The following is a 20,535-nucleotide window of genomic DNA, read 5'->3' on the forward strand; positions in this document are numbered from 1 at the left end:
TCTTGTCAGTAATGCTAAACCCTCATCAATCATAACTAATTTTTCCATATTAATCAATGTGGACTACAATGGTACATTCCATGCCTAAAAAAATATATTATGTATAGGGTTTATTCCAAGAAAATTATATGCATATTTTAACTGCACTTGTGCATTACCAGAATTTATGTCTTCCCACAATTAACAACATTTTTAACAGGTCATTACTATTTTTCTAATGTATGTGGAACCTCGTATGATTTCATTTTCAATTTTCCTGCTATTTGTGAAACTATGAGCTGGATTAAAAAAAACACATTTTTAAAAAATAGTTACTCATGCACATCATCTTTGACAAAAAGGTTTTTGACTTTCAAATATATACACCTAAAAAATATGGGAAATAGGAGTAATGTGAATGGCTTTCGTGAAGAATTTGAAAATGACAGGCACTTATGATGGAAATGTGAACTACTTGAAATCTCAGTCTGCCAAGAAAAGATTCGTACTCCAAAATGAATGATTTGTACGACTAGGAGTTACCTTTATAAATTTTATTAATAAATTGGAAGAACACTAGTGGACGATGATGATGCATTTCTCACATAAGTTGAAAATATGAAGAATGAAAATGACTTTGACCACAACATGATGAACAAGACCCAAGCCCTCTCCTTACCTGTTAAGGGCATCATGAAGGCATCAAAACGGTCCTCATCCTCGCCTAGTTCCACCATCAGGAGCCGTCCCAGAGACGTGTAGAACATGGACCGGCACCTCATTTCTGTGACTGCAACACCGTTGCCCAGGAAAGGGAAGTGTTCGCTCTGAGGGCAGCACCCAAAGGGAAGAAAGGCAAATAAATAAATGGTGTCCAGTGCAACCATGTACACATCCCAATTTGGGTTTGTGACATAATCTTACTTAGAGACACGCATGACATTTTTTAGATTCCTGGCAATAACTTATTGCCAAAATGATGAGTTCATGTTTGTTAGAAATCAACTGAGACTGCCATTGTCTCTAATATCTAGTTGTTCCTTCCTACCACCCCAATATTATCCAAAGAAAAATAATGTTTGGGTACTTTTCGAATGGAGAAAAGCATGCAAAGAAAAGGAGCCATGGTAGCATGAATTCATACTTAATTATTTGAAATGAAGTAACAAAGCAGTTGACCTTACACATGCACTTGATATTTTTTATCAATAAAAAATATAGAAATGAAATATTACTCGCTTATGCAATTATTACTTTCATTTAATATTATCAAAACCCATTTTTCTTCCAATAAAAAAGTTTTAACGTTAATAATAGTTTTAAAAATATATTTTTAGGCATTCTATGGAATTCCACAGAGAGGAGATTTGGCAAAATGAGGAACACCATTTATCCTTCCATTATGATTTTTAGTGGGGCGATACAAAAATGAAACTAGTTGCATCAAATAAAGTTTAGTCGGACTATGGGTATATATAAAATGGTCCTTATTTTGTCAAAATGAGCTTCCACATAGATGAGCCCAAAACCATCAAAGGTTTAGGTCTCCTAAGAGAGTTATGTAAACAAAGAGTAAGTGGAATTATAGCATAATAAGAATGACCTAATTAAATAAATCATTACTATATGGTCTTTAATGCATTTACTCACGTAAAGGCTACACTCATTTAACCAAAATTTTGCTTGAAAAGTAAACCCATAGCTTATAAATCAATAAAACAAAATACTTTGGAAATAAAACACATGATGAATTATTATGAAAAATTTCAAGGTTGATATCTTTACACTGATGATTTAAAATACCCACCTTGACGGCCATAACAGAATACGTAATAAGTGATTATTAACTCACCAACAGTGAACAGGAGAATTTGATGAGGGCAATTAAATAGGGAACATTAGCTTTCATTATATGGCACTTCCAATGCATTATGATTTTGCTTCCAAATTAAATACAAAATGCAGGTTACCAGCCAATAAAAACCTTACATTTTTAAATTTATTTTGATAACATAGAGCCTTAAATGTTCTTCATTCCGGGACCATTTGGTCTCAATTTCGCTCAAATAAAGACCTCTATCTATCTATCTATCTACTTACAGACCCACCCTCTGTGGCAAAAGTAAAGGGTCATAGGTAGTCAAGGGCATCATTTTTCATTTCAGGCCATCACCCATTAATGCATTACCGCAAGGAGGGTAAGGCTTCTCCCATTTTAATAAATTGCTTTAAAGTTCACCGAATCAAGTAGCGCCAACTATGAGGGAGCTCAACCACCTTTATTATTCCCAATTACCAAGTGAACAACTTGGGAACAACTTCCAATCCCTTCAGGGTCTCCTCTAGTATATATGGATTAGTTAACGGCAGTAAGTGACCTCATCTGGGTTGAAAATGAAATACCCCACTCACCGTGTGGTTGTTCAGCATGAACTGCACCTCCTCCAACTTCACAAGCTTTCTAACACAACTATAGCCAACAGAAAGGTCACTCAACAATTGCAATGTCTTGGTGATTATCTGCTCACTCCTGCCCCAGTATTTCAAATTGGTGATACTGCAATGCAATAGTTATTATTAGTGGGTTTTCAATTAAGGAGTTGAACAGATAACTGAGAACTAATGCCAAACACCATCCAAACAACGTATTGCCACTTACATTTTGCGAATGAACACACTCAGCAACATTGATTCATCACTGAGGCCAAGAACTTCTGATAAACGACGATACACTTTAGAATTTTTTTGAACCTAAATTTAAACAAAAATTGGTCTCAGAATAGGATATAATGAAAATTATTCATTACAAAATCAAGACAATGTTGTATAATTTCACATAAATACAAAAATTACAAGACTTATACATACCTGATCACCTACATAGATTTTACGGAATTGCTCAAAGAAACTCAGCATTGCCAACTCCAGTTTTTCACATCCACCCTGTGCCAACCTTGAATCTGTCAAATTCATCAGCTGCAAAATTCTGAGGAAAAAAGAGATGAGTCATTGATAACATACCTCCAGAGAGATGAGTAATTTTAGACCACAGCAGAGAGAAACAATTTGCAGTGATTAGAGGCCTCTTCTTAAAGACAAGCAATCCAACATGAGAGAGCCTTTTGGAAAGAGAATGGCAATAATACTGATTGCAGTTAAGGCATTAGTACAATGTCTCACCTGCACACCAACTCCCCGTCCATTGCATCATGTTCATCATTGTTGTTGAAGGACACTCGTCCACCAATGGCTGTTCCTATGATGTACACCAGCCACGTAAGCCTCCCTGAGAACAAAAGAAAAAAGACCCACATCATGGTCATACTATGCAAAATAAAACACTCGACATATAAACACACTAGCCTTGACTTCCATCAACCCAATCATTCCATGCTCTATATCATACAGGCCAAGGCACTTTGCTTGGAACAGAATTCAGTTTCTGTTCAAGATAAACTTTTAAGTTAGTCACATTGCAGCCCTCCTTACTTTTGCAATGCCTCTGAGGTCGTAGTCTCCATCAGCCTAGTGACCACATTTGAGTTTCATCTGCTGAATTTACATTACAGTGACATCTATTTGAATATATCCAGTGAGAAGAAGTTGGGTATATTATCCACTTAGATAGCCCACACTTAATTCTGTAGGATCAACCTCAAAACATTATGATCCCATGCTTCAAAATTGCACACATTCACATCCTAATCAAGCAGTATTTATAAATACGAGGGGAGTCTGGAAAATTTGTGACATAACATATAAACGAAACATTTTTTCCATAAATTTATTCTTATTTTTTAGCATAGTTTCCTTTTAAAGTCAATACACTTTTTCCAGCGATGCTCTTTTTTCAAGCCTTCCAAATAGTAGATGATGTCTTTCTCCACAAAATAGGCATTTAAGTATGCAATAAACTCCTTGTCCGAAGAAAATCTGTCCAAACGAAACTAAAAGGCTTGAAAACATTAAAAAATCACAGAGGGCCAGATCTAATGAATATGGTGAGTGGTCAACCAATTCAAAGTGCAAGACACGAATTTTAGCCATGGTGACCGCCGAAGTGTGAAAGGGTGCATTGTCCTGATGGAAAAGCACTTCCTCATCCTCCTTCAAATGCGTTCAATATTTGCATTTTCTGCCTTAACCTTGTCAAGTAATGGCGCGTAATACTCTCCCATTACTGCAATGCCTTTTTGAAGGAAATCGATGTACATGATTCCATTACTATCCCAAAAAAACAGTCACCAACACCTTCCCGGCTGATGGAACTGTATTTGCCTTTTCTGGAGCAGGGCCACCCTTTGCAGTCCACCTTTCTCTTATCTCAGGATTGGTGGTGGATCCAAGTAGCATTTAAGATCCACAGTTAAAATGAATGCAAAAAATCTCACTCACTTCCCTTTAACTGTTTCAGCAGAGCATGGGAAATGTTTATTCAACTTCGTTTTAGTCCAAAGTGAACAAACACAGCACCCAATGTGTGGATAGTTTATGCATGCCCAATTCTTCAGTCCATATGTGACAAATGCATTTTTTTTTATATGACCATAGCCTCCATTAATCTCCATAGCCTCTCTCTAACCTTAATTCAACTGTCATCCAAGACCATTTGGTTGAACCTTTTCATTGTTATCAGTGGTTGTTGTAGTTCTTGGCCATCCCAAACGCTCACAATCACCTAAGCTGGTACAGCCACTTTTAAATTCAGCTACTCACAATTTTACGATCGTAAATGTTGTTGCGGAATCCCCATACTCCCCAGCATCCAACTCATCTTTGATTTGCATAGGCATATTACCCTTCCATTACAAATATTCAATGACAGCTCGATACTCAGTTTTTTTATTTTCACAAAAACCCTCACAACAACTCATTCAAATGATTGCCACTCAACAGTGTCCAATATGGCAAAAAGTTTGGTGAGTGCTATTCAATGCATGTGCGAGCACATTCTCATACTTTTGATGAGGAGTGCTGCCATCTTCATGTTAAGGTAGGAAAGTTTTGATGTGATTGATGGTTGAGGCCAAGACTTTGGGGAAATCCATTGCCAACAGGGGTTTCACTAAATAACTTTGCAGTTTCCACATAAAATAACTGATTTATTTTCAACTAGTTTTGCTACACTGTAGCATCTTCAGGAACGTACAAAAAAAAACTTGTTTTTGTACGTTCCTGAAGATGCTACAGTGTAGCAAACCTAGTTGAAAATAAATCAGTTATTTTATGTGGAAACTGCAAAGTTATTTAGTGAAACCCCTGTTAGGAAAGTTTTCATACTACCCACAGAACTCAAGTGGAACCTCACACAATGAACATCGATCATTCTGTAATCTTTCTTGTAAGGCAAAAAATTCAGTAAGGAAAACCACTTATCCCATATAAATTGATGTAAAATGCATTAGTGTCAATGTAGTAGGGACAAAAGGAGAAGACTTGCATTAGGCAAAAAGGTTTTCACAAGGAGGAGAGTAGTGATGATAGGTATGTTGGGTAAGGATGTTAAGAAAAGGACCGTGAAAACTTTGATACGGAGTGTGTTTATGTAAGGTGCAGAAAAATGTTCACTGAAGCAGGATTATAGGCATAGATTTGGAGGCTATTGAAATGTGGGTATAGAGAAGGACGATGAAGGTGAAATAGACGGAAAGGAAAACAAATGAATAAGTGCAAGGTATGGTGGGGGAGGAGAGGGGATTGTTGGGAGAAACCATAAGGAGATAGGAAAGACAGGGCATGGCATGCTGATCAGCAGTGGGATGCTGAAGACTTCGATAGATGGGATAATGTTAGGCAAACGAGGAAGGTGCAGTAACAGCATAGGTATGTTGTGTTGAATGAAAGGAGGAAGGAGGAATTCAGAGATGAAGAGGGGCTTGTAGAGTTGAATGACGGGTTGTGTTTTGTTAGGAGAGACAAGAGAATTGTTTGGTACCCTGTGTCCATCCAAAACCTACCCTAACCGTTAGATTACCTAGAGCAATAATAATAACAGCAATAACAATTACTATAACCGGTTAAGAATATAATCTATCAATGTAAAGAGTCTAAAACTTAGAACTTAGATTTTCAACTCAGCAAATAAAAGAAGGTAACTATAAAAGTTCTCGGAATGGAATAGAAATATGACTTACCTCAGAGAAACTTCTCAATTTTTCAATGTAGTCTGCCTGTACAGTAATGCACTTGGTCCACTGATGTTCCTATGTCTTGATCCCATCTTGAAAATTAGATTCCTTCCGGCCTAAAAAGTACCCGTCTACTTCAGCGGCTTGTTCTTTGTCTGACGAGAATCTCCTTCGCCCAAGGAAAACTTTGAGCTTGGGGAAGAGTTGAAAATCTGATGGAGCCAATTCAGGTGAATAAGGTGGGTTTGGCAACAATTCGTATCTTAGTTCACTTATTTTTGCCATGGCAATGACACTTTTGTGTGGGTGTGCATTGCATTGATAAAATATGACTTTCTTCCCTGCAAAACCTGACCTTTTTTCGTGTATCGTTTGCTGTAGTTTGTCCAAGAGGTTAGTATTGCCTAGCAATTATTTGTCCAATGGGAAGATGATCTATCAGCAGAATCCCTTGTTTTCCTTGGTAATGGCGAATCAACATGATTCCACTGCTTTGACTGCTATTTTGTCTCTGGGGTATAGTACTGGACCCAAGTCTCATCTGTGATCACAAACCCGTGCAGAAAATCTTGTTGGTTGCTCTTAAAACAGGCCAAATATTCCAAAGAAACGGCGGGAGATGCCGCAACAGTAACTTTTAACGGAGTCATCCGCTAATGTGCATTTTAATGCAACAATTTCAGAGCGTAAAAATCATTCGCCTTGACTGGGACTCGAACCCAGATCCCTCAATATCCGGTTGAGTGCTTTAGCCACTTAAGCTACCAAGGCGTCCTCTTAAACTCTGAAATTTTGGGGCTTTATTTTTTTTTTTTAAAGGAACTAGATGTTATGACGAAATCCCAAAATTTCAGAGTTTAAGAGGACGCCTCGGTAGCTTAAGTGGCTAAAGCACTCGACCGGATATTGAGGGATCTGGGTTCGAGTCCCAGTCAAGGCGAATGATTTTTACGCTCTGAAATTGTTGCATTAAAAGGCCAAATATTGTCTGGAAATTTCCATTCTGATGCTCCTGCGTCAAGTGGCCCCCATCTAGTAGACAATTTTCTCAAATCCAATTCCACTGTTAAAATGTGATATGCCCATTCAGATGACAACCCTACAGTTTCAGCGATTTCTCGCACTTTCAGTCGGCGATCCTCCGTGATCATTTTGTGCACTTCTGCAATAATTCTGGGGTAGCAGCACATTTGAGCCCGCCACTGTGCGGATTTTCATCTAAGCTGTAACTTTAAGACCAAACTTTTAACTCATTTGTCCACCTGGCATCAGTTGAATATGTAGGAGCAGGATCTCCCACAGTGTTCTGAAAGTCATCATGAATTTCCTTTGCTTTCATACCTTTCTTTACGAAGTCTTTCTTTACTTGGCTCTCAATATTTTCCATCTTCACAAATCATTACATTGGAACAACAACAGAGAGACATCCACACCACATCTCTTCTTTGAGCACTGATACATTGCATGTTTACTGATAAAGGATTATCTATTACTACACTGGAAACTCTTTGAGCTAGCACCGACATCTGACGGTGATTCCGAGAACCTTTCAAACTGTCCTCAAACTTTAATAAATGACTTTTGTCATGAGGGTTTTTAACTTAGCACAGAGGACGATTTTTAAACTTAAATTTAGCTAAATATGTGAAACCACTAACTAGGCACATAGGAACTGCCACAACATATCAATAAAATGACTTTAAGTGAATTTAGTCGGAAGAGTTAAATCAGAGACAATAGGTCAATACCTTCCTGAATGGTGAGTTCTATCCTCTGTGTACTGGATTGTGGTGCGTTCAAAAGCTCCTGATATGTCCTCGCTGCCTGGTCAAACAGCTGAACCAGTAGTGTACATGTCTTCTTGTATTCACACCGGCCAATCACCGATAATTGCTCCAACTGCTGCTGCACCATCCCAAGATCCTGCAATGGATCATCCAGCTCTTCCCTGCAAGGGACACCATAATAAGGGCTCCAGATCTTATAAATGCTTCCTGATAACTGATTACAAAGCCACCCAAATGAAATAATTGCAAATCACGGCACTGATTTCATAAATGACTCAAGCTCATTTAATCAGTTACCTGGATTATTAATAATGCAAAAGATTCAATCCAAAGATATGGTTATCAGAACTAATTCATAAAACAGTGGATGCAGCTAACAAACTAGATTAGAGAAAGTGTTAGCCAGGCCAATAAGCAAACTTTTTTTTCCAAGAGTCTCTTCTTGGACTTTACACTGTTTTTGTTTCTTTGGAGTTGTTAACCCAATTGCATTTCAATTTTCACCAAATCAACATGACTTGATTTAAAACACTTTGTCTTAAGTCACAGTTTTGAAGTGGAATGAATGAAATGTTCAGACTCGATTGGTAAATGCAACAATTTCAGAGAGTAAAAATCGTTCGCCTTTACCAGGATTCAAACCCGGATCCCTAAATCTACGGTCGAGTGCTTAAGTCAGTTAAGCTATCAAGGTGTCCTCTTAAACTCTGAAATTTTGGGGGCTTTAAAGGAACAAGATTTTGTCAGTGCTTATATTTTCTTGCATGAATTACCATTCATTTTCTTCCTATTTTAAACCTAACATTAATTTATATGTCGGCATAGATGCTATTTGGACAATTTTTTTCAAGGAAAATCATGCACCTAGAATAACCTTTCCCAGGATTTAATGGAAATGTCAATCTTATTACCCCAGAAAGAGGAATTTATTATATCTATAAAAATAAATGTTTTGACAATAAAGCACTTAAGATTATTACTTTCAATGTTTCTCCATTTCTCACACATTTCAGATGCAACTGTAGAAGCCTTCAATTGCTCACAAGCATTCCAAAGGAGACTAAAGTCTGAGATTCCCCAACTACTCTCAAGTTTGATTAAACTCATGTAAAAGGCAACACTGTACTTAGGGCTAAATCTCATGACTATGGTGCTTAATCGTGCTTTTTAATGACATCCATAATTGAAGTTATTAAACTTACCATTTACCCAGAGCTACAGAAAAATACAATTGAGACAAAAGATGATAATACTCGATAAGAGATTAAGAATTACTAGGAAGAAGAAAAACTATTATGCAGGGAAACAATGGAAAAGGAAAGGAGTCAAGGGGATGCCACTTGCTGGAACCAATGGCCAATAATCCACTACTATGACAACGTCGAATAGACAATATTCTACTGTACATTTTCAAACCAATGTAAAATTACTGTCTGAAAATTAGGTTTTTCTCTCCATCCCAATATGCATGTTCAAAAAGCTTCACCTTGTGGTAAAGCTTGTTGAACATGCTTGAAACACTGAGGTGCACCCTGGATGAGAACCTTGAATTCAAAAAAATATAAGCCTGAATGCTCTGGTCTCCGTGGATCACCAATGTATACGTTAAGCATCACAAGAGTTACCAAATGAGCCAGGAAAATGGATTCAGTGACATTTGAAAGAAGCATACCTCACAACCACAGCAACAGACTCCAGCCTGGATGTTATATAGGCACTGGTGACTTCGTGGGTGTATGTCTCCAACAGATGGGGCTCCGTAGCTTTCACATAGGGCACCGAAGCAACCATACGCTGCCATAAACTTAGAAGGTAGTGAACACTGTTCGGAGCAAACTGCCACAACTGGAAATACACGAATACAACAATAAGAAGAAAGGGAGTCATTGGAGCTTCTGCAATGAAGTTAACAGCAACTCCAGGTCCCATGGTGGACCCTGGGGATGCACTTGCACTTGGCCTCACTGATAATCAAGGGCACCTCGAGGCATTTGCTTCTTTAGCCTTCCACAATCAACATTTCATTAGAATGAGTTCAACAAATAAGAATTTTTCCTGTATTAATGGAATGGATGTGCAATATACATGTATCATACCTGCAGGCTATCAACTGTGAATTTGGTAATTAGTTGGATGACTTCTGGATACCACTCGACCATGACTAGTTCTCCCAATTGATAGTTGGACTTGAGGCGAGCAAGCAGTCGACAGAACTCATGGTAAGTCTTCTCATCACTGAGGCCCTGAAAGAAAGAGATAAACCAATATAAAACTTCATCAATGGCACAAAAGAAATTTTTCCAGGGCATGATATTTTATTCGCGAGACTCATGAATTGACCCTTCATCAATTATGACAACCTGCATGAGAACAAACTTGCCTGAGGATTCTGTAGAATTTGCTTCACACCAAAAACCAGATGACTCAAAAACTTTGCCCTCTCAGTGTTGTTGAAAAGGGAACGGCGAACAGATGCAATTTGTACAAGGCAGGATAGCGCCTGAAATGAGATTTTTTAAAATATGCCCACATTAGTGTAAGAAAATATATTTCAAACATAACAGATGTAAGTGGTGTGGAAAAAACCAATATGAGCATCAAGAACAGAATGACTTTCAAGAATCTGAAAACATTTTATACCTAGAAACTGCAATCCCAAAGCAGCAGTCTTTTTCTAAAGACCAATGTCTATGTCATTTCATTTCAATGCAACAATTTCAGAGTGTAAAAATCATTCGCCTCGACTGGGAAAGGCGAATGATTTTTACACTGTGCAATTGTTGCATTGAAATGCACATTAGCGGATGACTCCGTTAAAAGTTATTGTTGCAGAATCTCCCGCAGTTTCTATGGAAATATGTCATTTCATGTTTGTAAATAAAAAAAGAAAACTAGACATAAAGGGGCTTCATCTAACAACAATACATGCTAATATGTATGCATATAATTATTGTATATTGGGGGAAGGAATATGCAAGAGGCCCCAATATAGAAAACATTAGGAATCGTCGGTTGTTTAATACCACCTTTCCATTTTGGGCACATCCCCAAATTGCCTCTTCTCAGACAAAACATTTATACTTGAGTTTTGCTTTCTATTTTCATTGAACTTGGGAACCTTGTGTGACACACAACACCATATATTTCAGGGTACTCCTCTCGCTCTTTGAAAAGAGTTTCAGGGTACATCTTTCATTGGATTAATTGAGGGGATAAATTTCCCCCCTGGACCCATTCCATGATAATTGAACACACAACTAAGGGAAAAAGATGTTGGTGCTCTCCACCCAGAATACATTTGTTCATCAAAAATCTATTTTAGGATAAATACTGATTAAAATCTGAACTATAAATGAAGAAATCATCATCAACCATCTTTGAAATACAATGGAACCTCGCTTAACGAGCACATCGCATGGCAAGTAATTAGCATTTTGAGCAAAATTTTTTGTCCCAAAAATGACTCCCTTAACAAGTGACAAGGAGAGGGGAATTCTCAGAATGACTGCACACCTGTTACTTCAGTTTGAGTTTAGCACTCGTTCCACTAGCTTCTAATTGTCGCTAGTGATCAAACATTTTTCCCAAATTGTGTTCAGGCTTATTACTAGTGATTCTTTGGTGTCTATTTTAATAATACTTTGTGCATAGTTTTAAAAATGACCCCAAAGAAAAATCAGTATGAAGAAAGTCACAAAAGAGTACAAATAACAGTAAAAATGAAAAGTCAAAGTCATTGCAAATCTAAAACAAGGTACGAGTGTGGCTGACCTAGTATGCACATCAACAATCAGTCGATATTAACGATTTGCATTTTTTTCAGGGACAAGGACAAACTCAAGAAGATGGATCCTTCAAAGAGAGTGACAAAAAAATCTACGCAATGGGCACATATTCGCAACAATGTTGACAGGCTGCTTCTTATATGGATAAATGGAAAGCAATTGCAATGCAAAACTATTAACAACAATTCATTTGTGAGAAGGGAAAATGATGTACTGCATCAAAACTGGTCATGAATAAATTTTTAATTTGTGGAAAATTGTAGTGGTCTTCATCTCCGTTATTATGGAACAATTCCACAATATCACACCTGAATCCATAATTTATAATGTACATAGAGTTTTCTTTGAATAAACCTTGTACATAATTTATTTTTTTCAGCATAGAACTCATTGTCATATTTTACTTCGAGTTATATGCAAAAAGTTGTTACACTGAGTGTTTCCCTTTACAAGAAAGATCACAAAACGATTGAAACTTGTCATGTGAGGTTCAATTGTATTAATTCCAATATAATTGTTACATTGAATCAGCCAAGAGTGCAAAATATTTTTTAAGTCTTCAAATTTGTCCTTTAAATCCAGCAGAAGATGCATTGAAACATTTATTTGCAATACCTTTCATAGTAACTACACACTAATTCAAACATATGGTGTGAAAGTACAACATCGATAATTAATATGTGATACACTGGCCACATCAAACCACTCACCAGGTGTGATAGGGAGTTGGGTAATGAGTGATAGAGGTCAAAGAAGAGCTTAAGGGTAGCAAAATCAAGGAATGCTGGCCTCCAGCTGGTTGGGATCTGAACTGTGCCAAGGTCATCTGAAGATTCATCCGTGGATGTTCCGATGAAATCAAAGGTCAGGCAGTTGTTGGCCAGCTTCAGGAGTTGCTTCATCAGACCATGCTGAGGGAAGAAACCATCAGGATAAATTCTTAACTCTCAACATCACTTGTCATCAATTATACAACTGCAACTTTACTACATTGCGACAAAACCTATGACCCCCTATCTCTGCCAAAAAAATTAATGAAAGGCTAGAGAGCATATTATTCAGTCCTCTTGTTATTTTCCTTAACATTATTGACTGTAACACATGCCTGAAAGTGCACAAGAGTAAGAGCAAATTCACTCAACTCTCAAGTGAAAAAATCTTGGATCCCAATATATTTTACCTGATTTATTTTTTAAAATAATGATTATATTATATTTTATATTCTTACTTTAAATACACATCAAATTCTGATTTCAAAATATGCAAAGTAAACACTGTTTAAATCATTGATAAAAGTGTGATTAGACCAATGCAATATTAAAAACATAAAGGAAGCCAAATTAGATTATTATTAGATAATCTACCAGTTAAGGTAGGTTTTGGATGGATTCAACAACCAAATGTTTTGTTTTTCCTAACAAAACACAGCCGAACATTATACTCTACAACAAGTCCCCCTTCATCTCTGTGTACTTCCTCCCTTCATCCCATCCAGCATCCCTATCCTATTCCTGCCTTTCCTCATTTACCTAACATTCTCCCCTCTATTATAGTTTTCAACATCCCTCCGCTGATCAATATACTTTTCATCCATTTTTCCTGCCTAATTATGATTCCTCAAGAATCCCCTGTCCTCACCCACCATAATTAGCACTCACTCATTTATTTTCCTTTCAGTCCATCTAACCTTCTCCATGCCAACATTTCAAAAGCTTCCAATCTACGTCTCTCCTCCTGCTCATGTTTTGCACGGTAGATAACTACACTCCATATCAGTCTTTATGAGCCTTTTCTTAACATCCTTACTCAACAAACCTATCATCAATCCCCTCCTCCTTGCACAAGTTTCTTTGGCGCTAAGCAATTCTTCTCATGGATGTCTCTCCTAATTTGACCAATTCAATCCAAAAACTTACTCTGAGGAGGGCTCTTAAACATTTTTTCATTTTAGAAACTAATGGAACTGTTTGTATTTTCTCCATGCATGGAGAAATGGAGGATATAATGGATATGAAGGTATGAGTTAAACCAACTGAATGCTAAGGTATTCAAATTACAAACCCCATGCAAGGGACTCGCAATGTATGGAAATATCATTGGATTTCGGATACAGCACATCAAACATGCTGCAGAAAGAGAGATTATAACGTTGCTTAGAATTTGTGAATTACCTTGAATTACTTGACACATGCACTATATTGTATCCAATAAAAGAAAGCTTAAAATATAACATGCTTTGTCACTCCAATTAATTTTAATGCATTGCACATCCTAGGTTTGATTGCACATTACAGAAATGAGGCTAAGGAAATTTGATTTGTAAAATTACCAAGGGTTTCCATTTAGATGAAGCAATTAAACTAGTTACCAATATAATGGCTGGAGTACTACTTTAACATTAAGCTACAAACATAACTCCAGAAGGATACAAGCACATCTTATGAAACACTTTTAGATGCAAACTATCCCCTGCACATATCCCAGTGGCCATTCACATGAAAGCATGTGAATCTCACATCATAAAGAGTCTCACCTGGGCTTCATCGTTGAAGTTGAGGGATTTGCAGTTCTCCCGAGCCGTGACAAGAAGTGAACAAGACAACCGGAAGATCTCAAAGAGCTGCATGTCTCGGAAGGAGGAGGCAATCTTGCGATGCTTGGTGAGGGAACGGTTGGCATCGGCCTCGGAGATCTGGTTCATCTCACATGTCAGCTGCGAGAGGAGCTGCACGCCGATCATGCAGTGCTCCACGGAGCCCTGTAGGGAGCGGGGCAGAGACAAGAAGACGCAAGGCGCGAAAGAGAGGGGGGGGGGTGAGCTAAGGACCGCCTCACTCGCACCAAAATGGTAAGTAAACGTGCATCTGCTTCAAAGGAATGCAGAACTCATGGATTAAATGAACAGCGGAAATGAACAGAACACTAATCTCATATCCATTCCATTAGAGCTTCAGCTAGCCTAAAGTGTGAGGAGGAAATGAAGAGTAGCGGACTCTCTTGTTGCGAGCCATCCACTGTATTCCTTTGGGCCGTGGATGTCAATTTTGAGAGCAGTCCATGCATCTGAGCACCACCAAAATTCCAGAGAGGAAATCTCCACGAGACCCCCCATGTGCAGAGGATGGTGCAACCAGCCCCTCAAGCATCCAAAGATGGACCGTGAGTATTCAAGGCAGAGGGACACCAGACATTAATTGATATAAGCCACATTCAGTTGTTAAACCATATACACATTATGCTGAACAGCAAAATCATTAATTTCCACAGCTGAATGGGATTCAAGGTCATTAAACTGTTTAAATCTCCTTAGGGCCCAACTGTGGAGTAATTAGACATATGAAAACATCCGCCTAAAACCTGCTAAACATGGGACACAGTAGCATGAACTTCATTTGAATAGCATTTGTCTCTGTTCCCTCTGAAACAAAATCTTTCGGTGATTGTATCTAAATGGGTATCCACAACATGATATGCTGACCACTCTGCACGTAACATCAAGCAGGAAGTTTCGATGACACATATATTTGGGAACACAGGTGAATACAAGCAACCAGTCGTCCACAATTCAATACATTTATGAAAAATACAACTGTTATTATTTTAATTTCTTTTATGAACAATTGGTAGAAACACTAAACCCAAATGGTTTCATCCAAAAATGCTGGAATCCCGAGTACTCAACCAATCTCTGGCTGGCCATTGGCAAGGTTACAGATCACATTGTTCCTGGGACTAAGGCCCTGCAGCCTCATACTTTACAAATGAAATACAGACAATGAACAGCTCAAAATGATACCATCAACCCAAGGGCAAATATTGCATTCATACCAAGTACAGTCAACACATCTCCACATGCCTAGTGACCTGTCTAAAAATGGTTTCACCAATATTCTGCAGAGACCTCATAATCCCGATGCCTCCAACGTGCCATCAATCTATCTTCTCATCAATTAATCTCACCCCACACCTTTCCTCTCATTAAGCTCACCACTGCTCCAACACTAGCAAATCCACAACATGAAGTGGAGCTCCAAAAGTGATATTGGTCATCCACCATGAAGCAAAGTTATCTTTAATATATAAGTGAATCAACATATATCTAATGCTTGTCCATACATGTTTTCATTAAAATTACTTCTAGTTTCCCCATTACGAAGAAAAATTACTCTCTGAAGAGTTATGAGGCTTCAGATGGAAAAAAGGGACAACAATATTTGGGGATAAAAGGAAAGAGCAAAACCTTTCATCTCTTTGGTTGTCACTTACTTTGAGCTTGAGTCATGTAGGAAATGGACAATCCTTCACAAAACAGAGATTAAATCATGAGACAAAAGAAATTAGAAGCAGCTATGCATTGCATGTATTTATAGTTCCAGTATATTTACAGTTTCTTAATATCCATTTAACAGATCTGCACAAAAAGAGTGGTTGGCTGCTGGACAGGCACAGGAATGATCTAGACAGAAGTTATGAACACCAAACTAAGAGCAGCATTTAGGACTTCAACAGCTCAACTATTGAAATGTACCCATATCACTTTTGGAGGCACCAATAATGAAACACTCATTTTGTGTAACAGAAATTACTTCCATGAAAAGTAAAAGCCATACACAATCAACACAAAATGGTAGACAGGATATATTTCACGGTCGAGATATTCACGATGGAATGAATAATGTTACTCTTTCAGTAAAGGAGCTATAAGCTACCACCAATGACACGACCAAAGTGGAATACTGTTAATTACACTGGAATGCTCTCACCAAATACTCCCTCGTGGACCTAACTGATTTAACACATTGCCACCTTAATTTTGAAAGTATATGAATATAAGACCAAAACAAAATATTTGCATTAGTAGGATAACTCAAATACTTTAATCACATTACTTTAAAAGTAGCTCACATTGCACAACTTAAAACGTCAAGGATGTGATGCCCTGATTAATGCAAAGTCTGTATCTTAATACAGAATTATTGTGCCTTAAATATATTCAAAGTAACAATTGAAAGTCACAGATTTTTAGAAGATGACCCAAGTTTTAATAAATATATTAACACAATCAGACATTAATATGAAAGCTCTTTGTTGTCGATGGTAATGGCCAACCAAAGCAGCAAGTGCTAGCAACTGGGTATGCACATCTTTCACCCGCATATAAACCCTCTAACTCACTCCTTATTTCTCTCATTATATCCTGGGCCATTCTGTCAATCAAATTCATACCAGCTAGGAGAACAGACCCTTTCCCTGTGGCCATAAATGAAAGGATGACACAGGGGCGGCAAAGAACAAAGGGTCACACACATGAAAATCTAAAAAAATAAAAACTGTACGGAATTACACACGCATACTGCTGATTCATTCCTTCCACCCTTGATGCGAAGATAAATGTAGTCACCATGAGTGCCAGAGTACATTCCTCCTTCAGGAGCGAGCAAAAAACTGGTCATCATTCACATTCAAAATTATTTTATAAATATATATATATATATATAAACATATAGTCAGTCACAAGCATGGTGATGATATATAAACCAGTAAAATATTGATCACCACACTCAAAAATATTATATACACACCCATATACACACACACACATACATACATATCCTCATTTTTCTTCCTTCCATTGAGAAATGTTGTCTGGCAAACGAAATATTCAAAAACCAAAACAGAGCATCTGTTAATTTGTATTTTACATATCATAGCCATGCTTATGACTGACCTATTATTCACCATTTAGAACATTTTTCGTGAAAAAAATACATATACATACATACACACACACATAGTAGAGAGAGCACCTCAATGGCAATCACTTATTCTTGATGGGCTAAATTTAACTACAGTAGAAAAATAAATTTAACCAAAACATATGAAGGTGGCTAGGACCACCTAAATATCAAAGTGAGCTGTGTTTTTGCTTGCGTTAATCTTTTTATTTATATTTTACTATAATTAAATGCAAATCTGCATCAAGAATTGAGTGGGCACGTGTGTGTATGTCTATACATATATGTAATTATGTATGCATGTACATATATGTAATGATATATATGTATATACACACATATATAAAAGACCAAAAGTCAATATCATCTTATTTACAGGGTTGTAGCTTTGAAAGGATGAATAACATACATGTAAGTTATTCAAAATCTTCTCTCCTTTATTTTTTACAAGTCAAGTACATCAAAAAGGCATTTCTCAATCCTGGAAGAGAAACATCTCCAATTGGTCAATTAACAGTATAGTTTTGTTTCTATAGCTGCAAAGAAATAAAGCATCAGAGGACTAAAGAAGTTGTATGGCCTTGGATCAAGTGAAGCAGGTTCTTCTCTTCTGACATGTGTGCCATGGTGTTCGGCATTTTCAGACAGAGAGAGCACTTGTTTGTCCACCTCGTCCATTCATACCCTCCTCCTCCACCATCCCAGACCACATGGCACACTGGGCATAGGGCAGGAGCACTTGCACGCCACGACCCCAGGGATGGAGAGGCAATCCCCAGGCTGTCAGTCACCTGGCTTCAATGGACTCGTGCACGCAACACACACTTTGCAGTGGGGGCACAGTATCTGCTGGCCATCTGTTGCCTCGTATTTGCACGCTTTGAGTATGGTCCTCGTCATTTTAAACCAAGCCTCCTTTTCAAATGGCATGGCATTTCCCAAAATCATCCTTGCATCAATATTGTGCATCATAATTTAGCAATCTCAACACACCTTCCAAGACTTGTTGCTTAGGAAAATTCTTAACCCAATGCAATTCCAACACACACACACATACACACATGTATCTGATGTTACTGTACTTTCCACACAATTAAAGATAAGTAAGGACAATACTAATGAAGTGAATAACACTGCTCAAATGAAAAAATATTTCAAGACTATACAAACAAATGAAATGGATATGACCTTTAAAATCAGCATAATGGATAAGATCTTTACAATCATACTTAAACAAAGGCTCTGCAAAACCATTTCTTCAAATAGGAAGGAAAGATCTAATCCAGCCAAACACTGAAAGGAGCAACAATTAAGTATTTTCCAGAAAGATTCAAAGAAACCATCAAATGATTTCCAGTTTGCTTTCCATCTTCCTCCTTAGAACTCTTTACAGTCAGCTCTCAATCAACCATCTGCAACAACAACAAGTATTCTCTCAATGCCACTTACCTGCAGGAATTTGGATATGTCCGTGACAACATTTCTGAAGACAAACTCATCTTTATCACTATCAAACCACCCAAGTTTGGTGACTCGAGCAAAGAGGGTCACCAACGCCTGCACCACAAAGTTGACCAGATTGGGACGGGTGCCCAAATAATTCAGCACATAATTCCCTGCAAAGAAATGATCACGCAAAACATTAGCAGACATAACTGTAAAGGGAGGTTTCTTTGTTGGGGTACAGCAAAGGATCTTTGACATCAACGAAGACCTTTATTCTTTCTTTTACGACAATTGCCCAATAATACAAAATATCTTGTACATGAATACCAACTATGTTCATCACTACTCTGCTCTGGGAGCAAAGACAAGTCTCATTACACTACTCTTCCTCTACATTGTGACTACACATTTTATGGATTACCATTCTCAAAGAACACGCAATCCTTTCCTGATTTTGTCAGTACTTTGAATCTGATAGAGAATTTTTTAAATGCAATATTTCCTTAATCCCAAATAATTGAATTTGACGAGACTACAACAATTTTTGCCAGGGCCTGAATCCACAGAGGCCTACAGCAAGCATGAATTAATATCACAACAATAAGGAATTACATTCCCATCAGAAATTTCCCGTATTGCCAGACACATTCCTGATTCGAGTGGTCACCCTGCTTTCCCTAGGGCAGCATTGGAGGAACAGGGTGGATGAAATTGTGTCTTGAGCTAGATGGGGTAACGGATTCCAAATTTATGAGGAAAGAGCTAACTTCCCACTGCCACCCTCACCCTGCCATGCTGCTGGAGCCAATGCACTCTGAGAGAGGATTTTGAGATTCATTTCCACACAACTGAACACACATTTAAGAGTGGCCAAAATATAAGAGAATTGAGTCAAAAATAATTTTATTAACATTAGCAATCGATTAGCGACAAAGAATGTCATATCTTCTACGACACTTGATCATTTCTGGGTTTCATGAATTAGTTTGCGATGACTCCATTCAGTCAATGGATTTTGTAAGATTCACACTCAAAATTGAAATTACATTTTAAGTGTTCATTCACAACACCTTTTGTGGTATCCTCAGCCAGATGGCCAACATACATCTGACAATGAAAATTATTTGTGAGCTCACCTTGTCTTATTGGGGAGAAATTATGTTTCTTCCATTTTTTGGGTTTGTGGTAGAAAGGCATTTTTTACAGGCGAGACACGATGTTCATCCTGGATTTCTTCATTTTAGATCGTTGTGACCTACTTGTTCAGTGCATAAATTTCACCCTTCCTTTGATAACTTTCAACCTATTATAGGAGATGTAATTGTTCCTATTCTTCAATAAACCAATAAACACTGATGAATGAACTGATTATCTAAATGCATATCTTAGTAGAATGTTTGTGAAAGATGTTAGATGAAAGATAAAAATGTGTGTTAATCAGAGCAGAAATGTTTTATGGCACATGGACCATATAAAAAATGTGTTTTAGGCAGCAAAACTGGCAGTGTATCATAAAATATACTCCACCCCACCGCACTGAATGGCAGTATTAATGCGGTAGGCCCGGGGTATTTGAGAAGTTTACGTGGTAAGCACATGAGAAAGAGGATGATTATTGGTTAATGAAAGAACATGATTAGATGTCAGTTATGGATAATTTGAAAAGAATGAGCTA

General features: G+C 37.6%; 1 protein-coding gene across 3 annotated transcripts in view; it reads right to left on the reverse strand.

Moving 5' to 3' along the window:
- Ranbp16 (Ran-binding protein 16) overlaps positions 1–20,535 on the reverse strand; it is a 55,627-nt gene that overhangs the window by 27,282 nt on the left and 7,810 nt on the right. For all 3 annotated transcript variants that reach the window (XM_071591643.1, XM_071591646.1, XM_071591644.1), the window contains exons 3-14: positions 18,864–19,030; positions 14,213–14,437; positions 12,390–12,590; positions 10,275–10,394; positions 9,991–10,137; positions 9,567–9,739; positions 7,856–8,055; positions 3,160–3,265; positions 2,848–2,965; positions 2,639–2,730; positions 2,392–2,536; positions 659–806 (exon numbers count right to left, since the gene is read on the reverse strand). In XM_071591643.1, the coding sequence (XP_071447744.1) occupies positions 659–806; positions 2,392–2,536; positions 2,639–2,730; positions 2,848–2,965; positions 3,160–3,265; positions 7,856–8,055; positions 9,567–9,739; positions 9,991–10,137; positions 10,275–10,394; positions 12,390–12,590; positions 14,213–14,437; positions 18,864–19,030 (1,842 nt within the window). The remainder of the gene's footprint in view (positions 1–658; positions 807–2,391; positions 2,537–2,638; positions 2,731–2,847; positions 2,966–3,159; positions 3,266–7,855; positions 8,056–9,566; positions 9,740–9,990; positions 10,138–10,274; positions 10,395–12,389; positions 12,591–14,212; positions 14,438–18,863; positions 19,031–20,535) is intronic.

The sequence above is a fragment of the Hetaerina americana genome, unplaced genomic scaffold, assembly GCF_022747635.1.
Source record: "Hetaerina americana unplaced genomic scaffold, ioHetAmer1.1.p SCAF_5, whole genome shotgun sequence".
In the NCBI taxonomy this organism is placed as follows: Eukaryota; Metazoa; Arthropoda; class Insecta; order Odonata; family Calopterygidae; genus Hetaerina; species Hetaerina americana.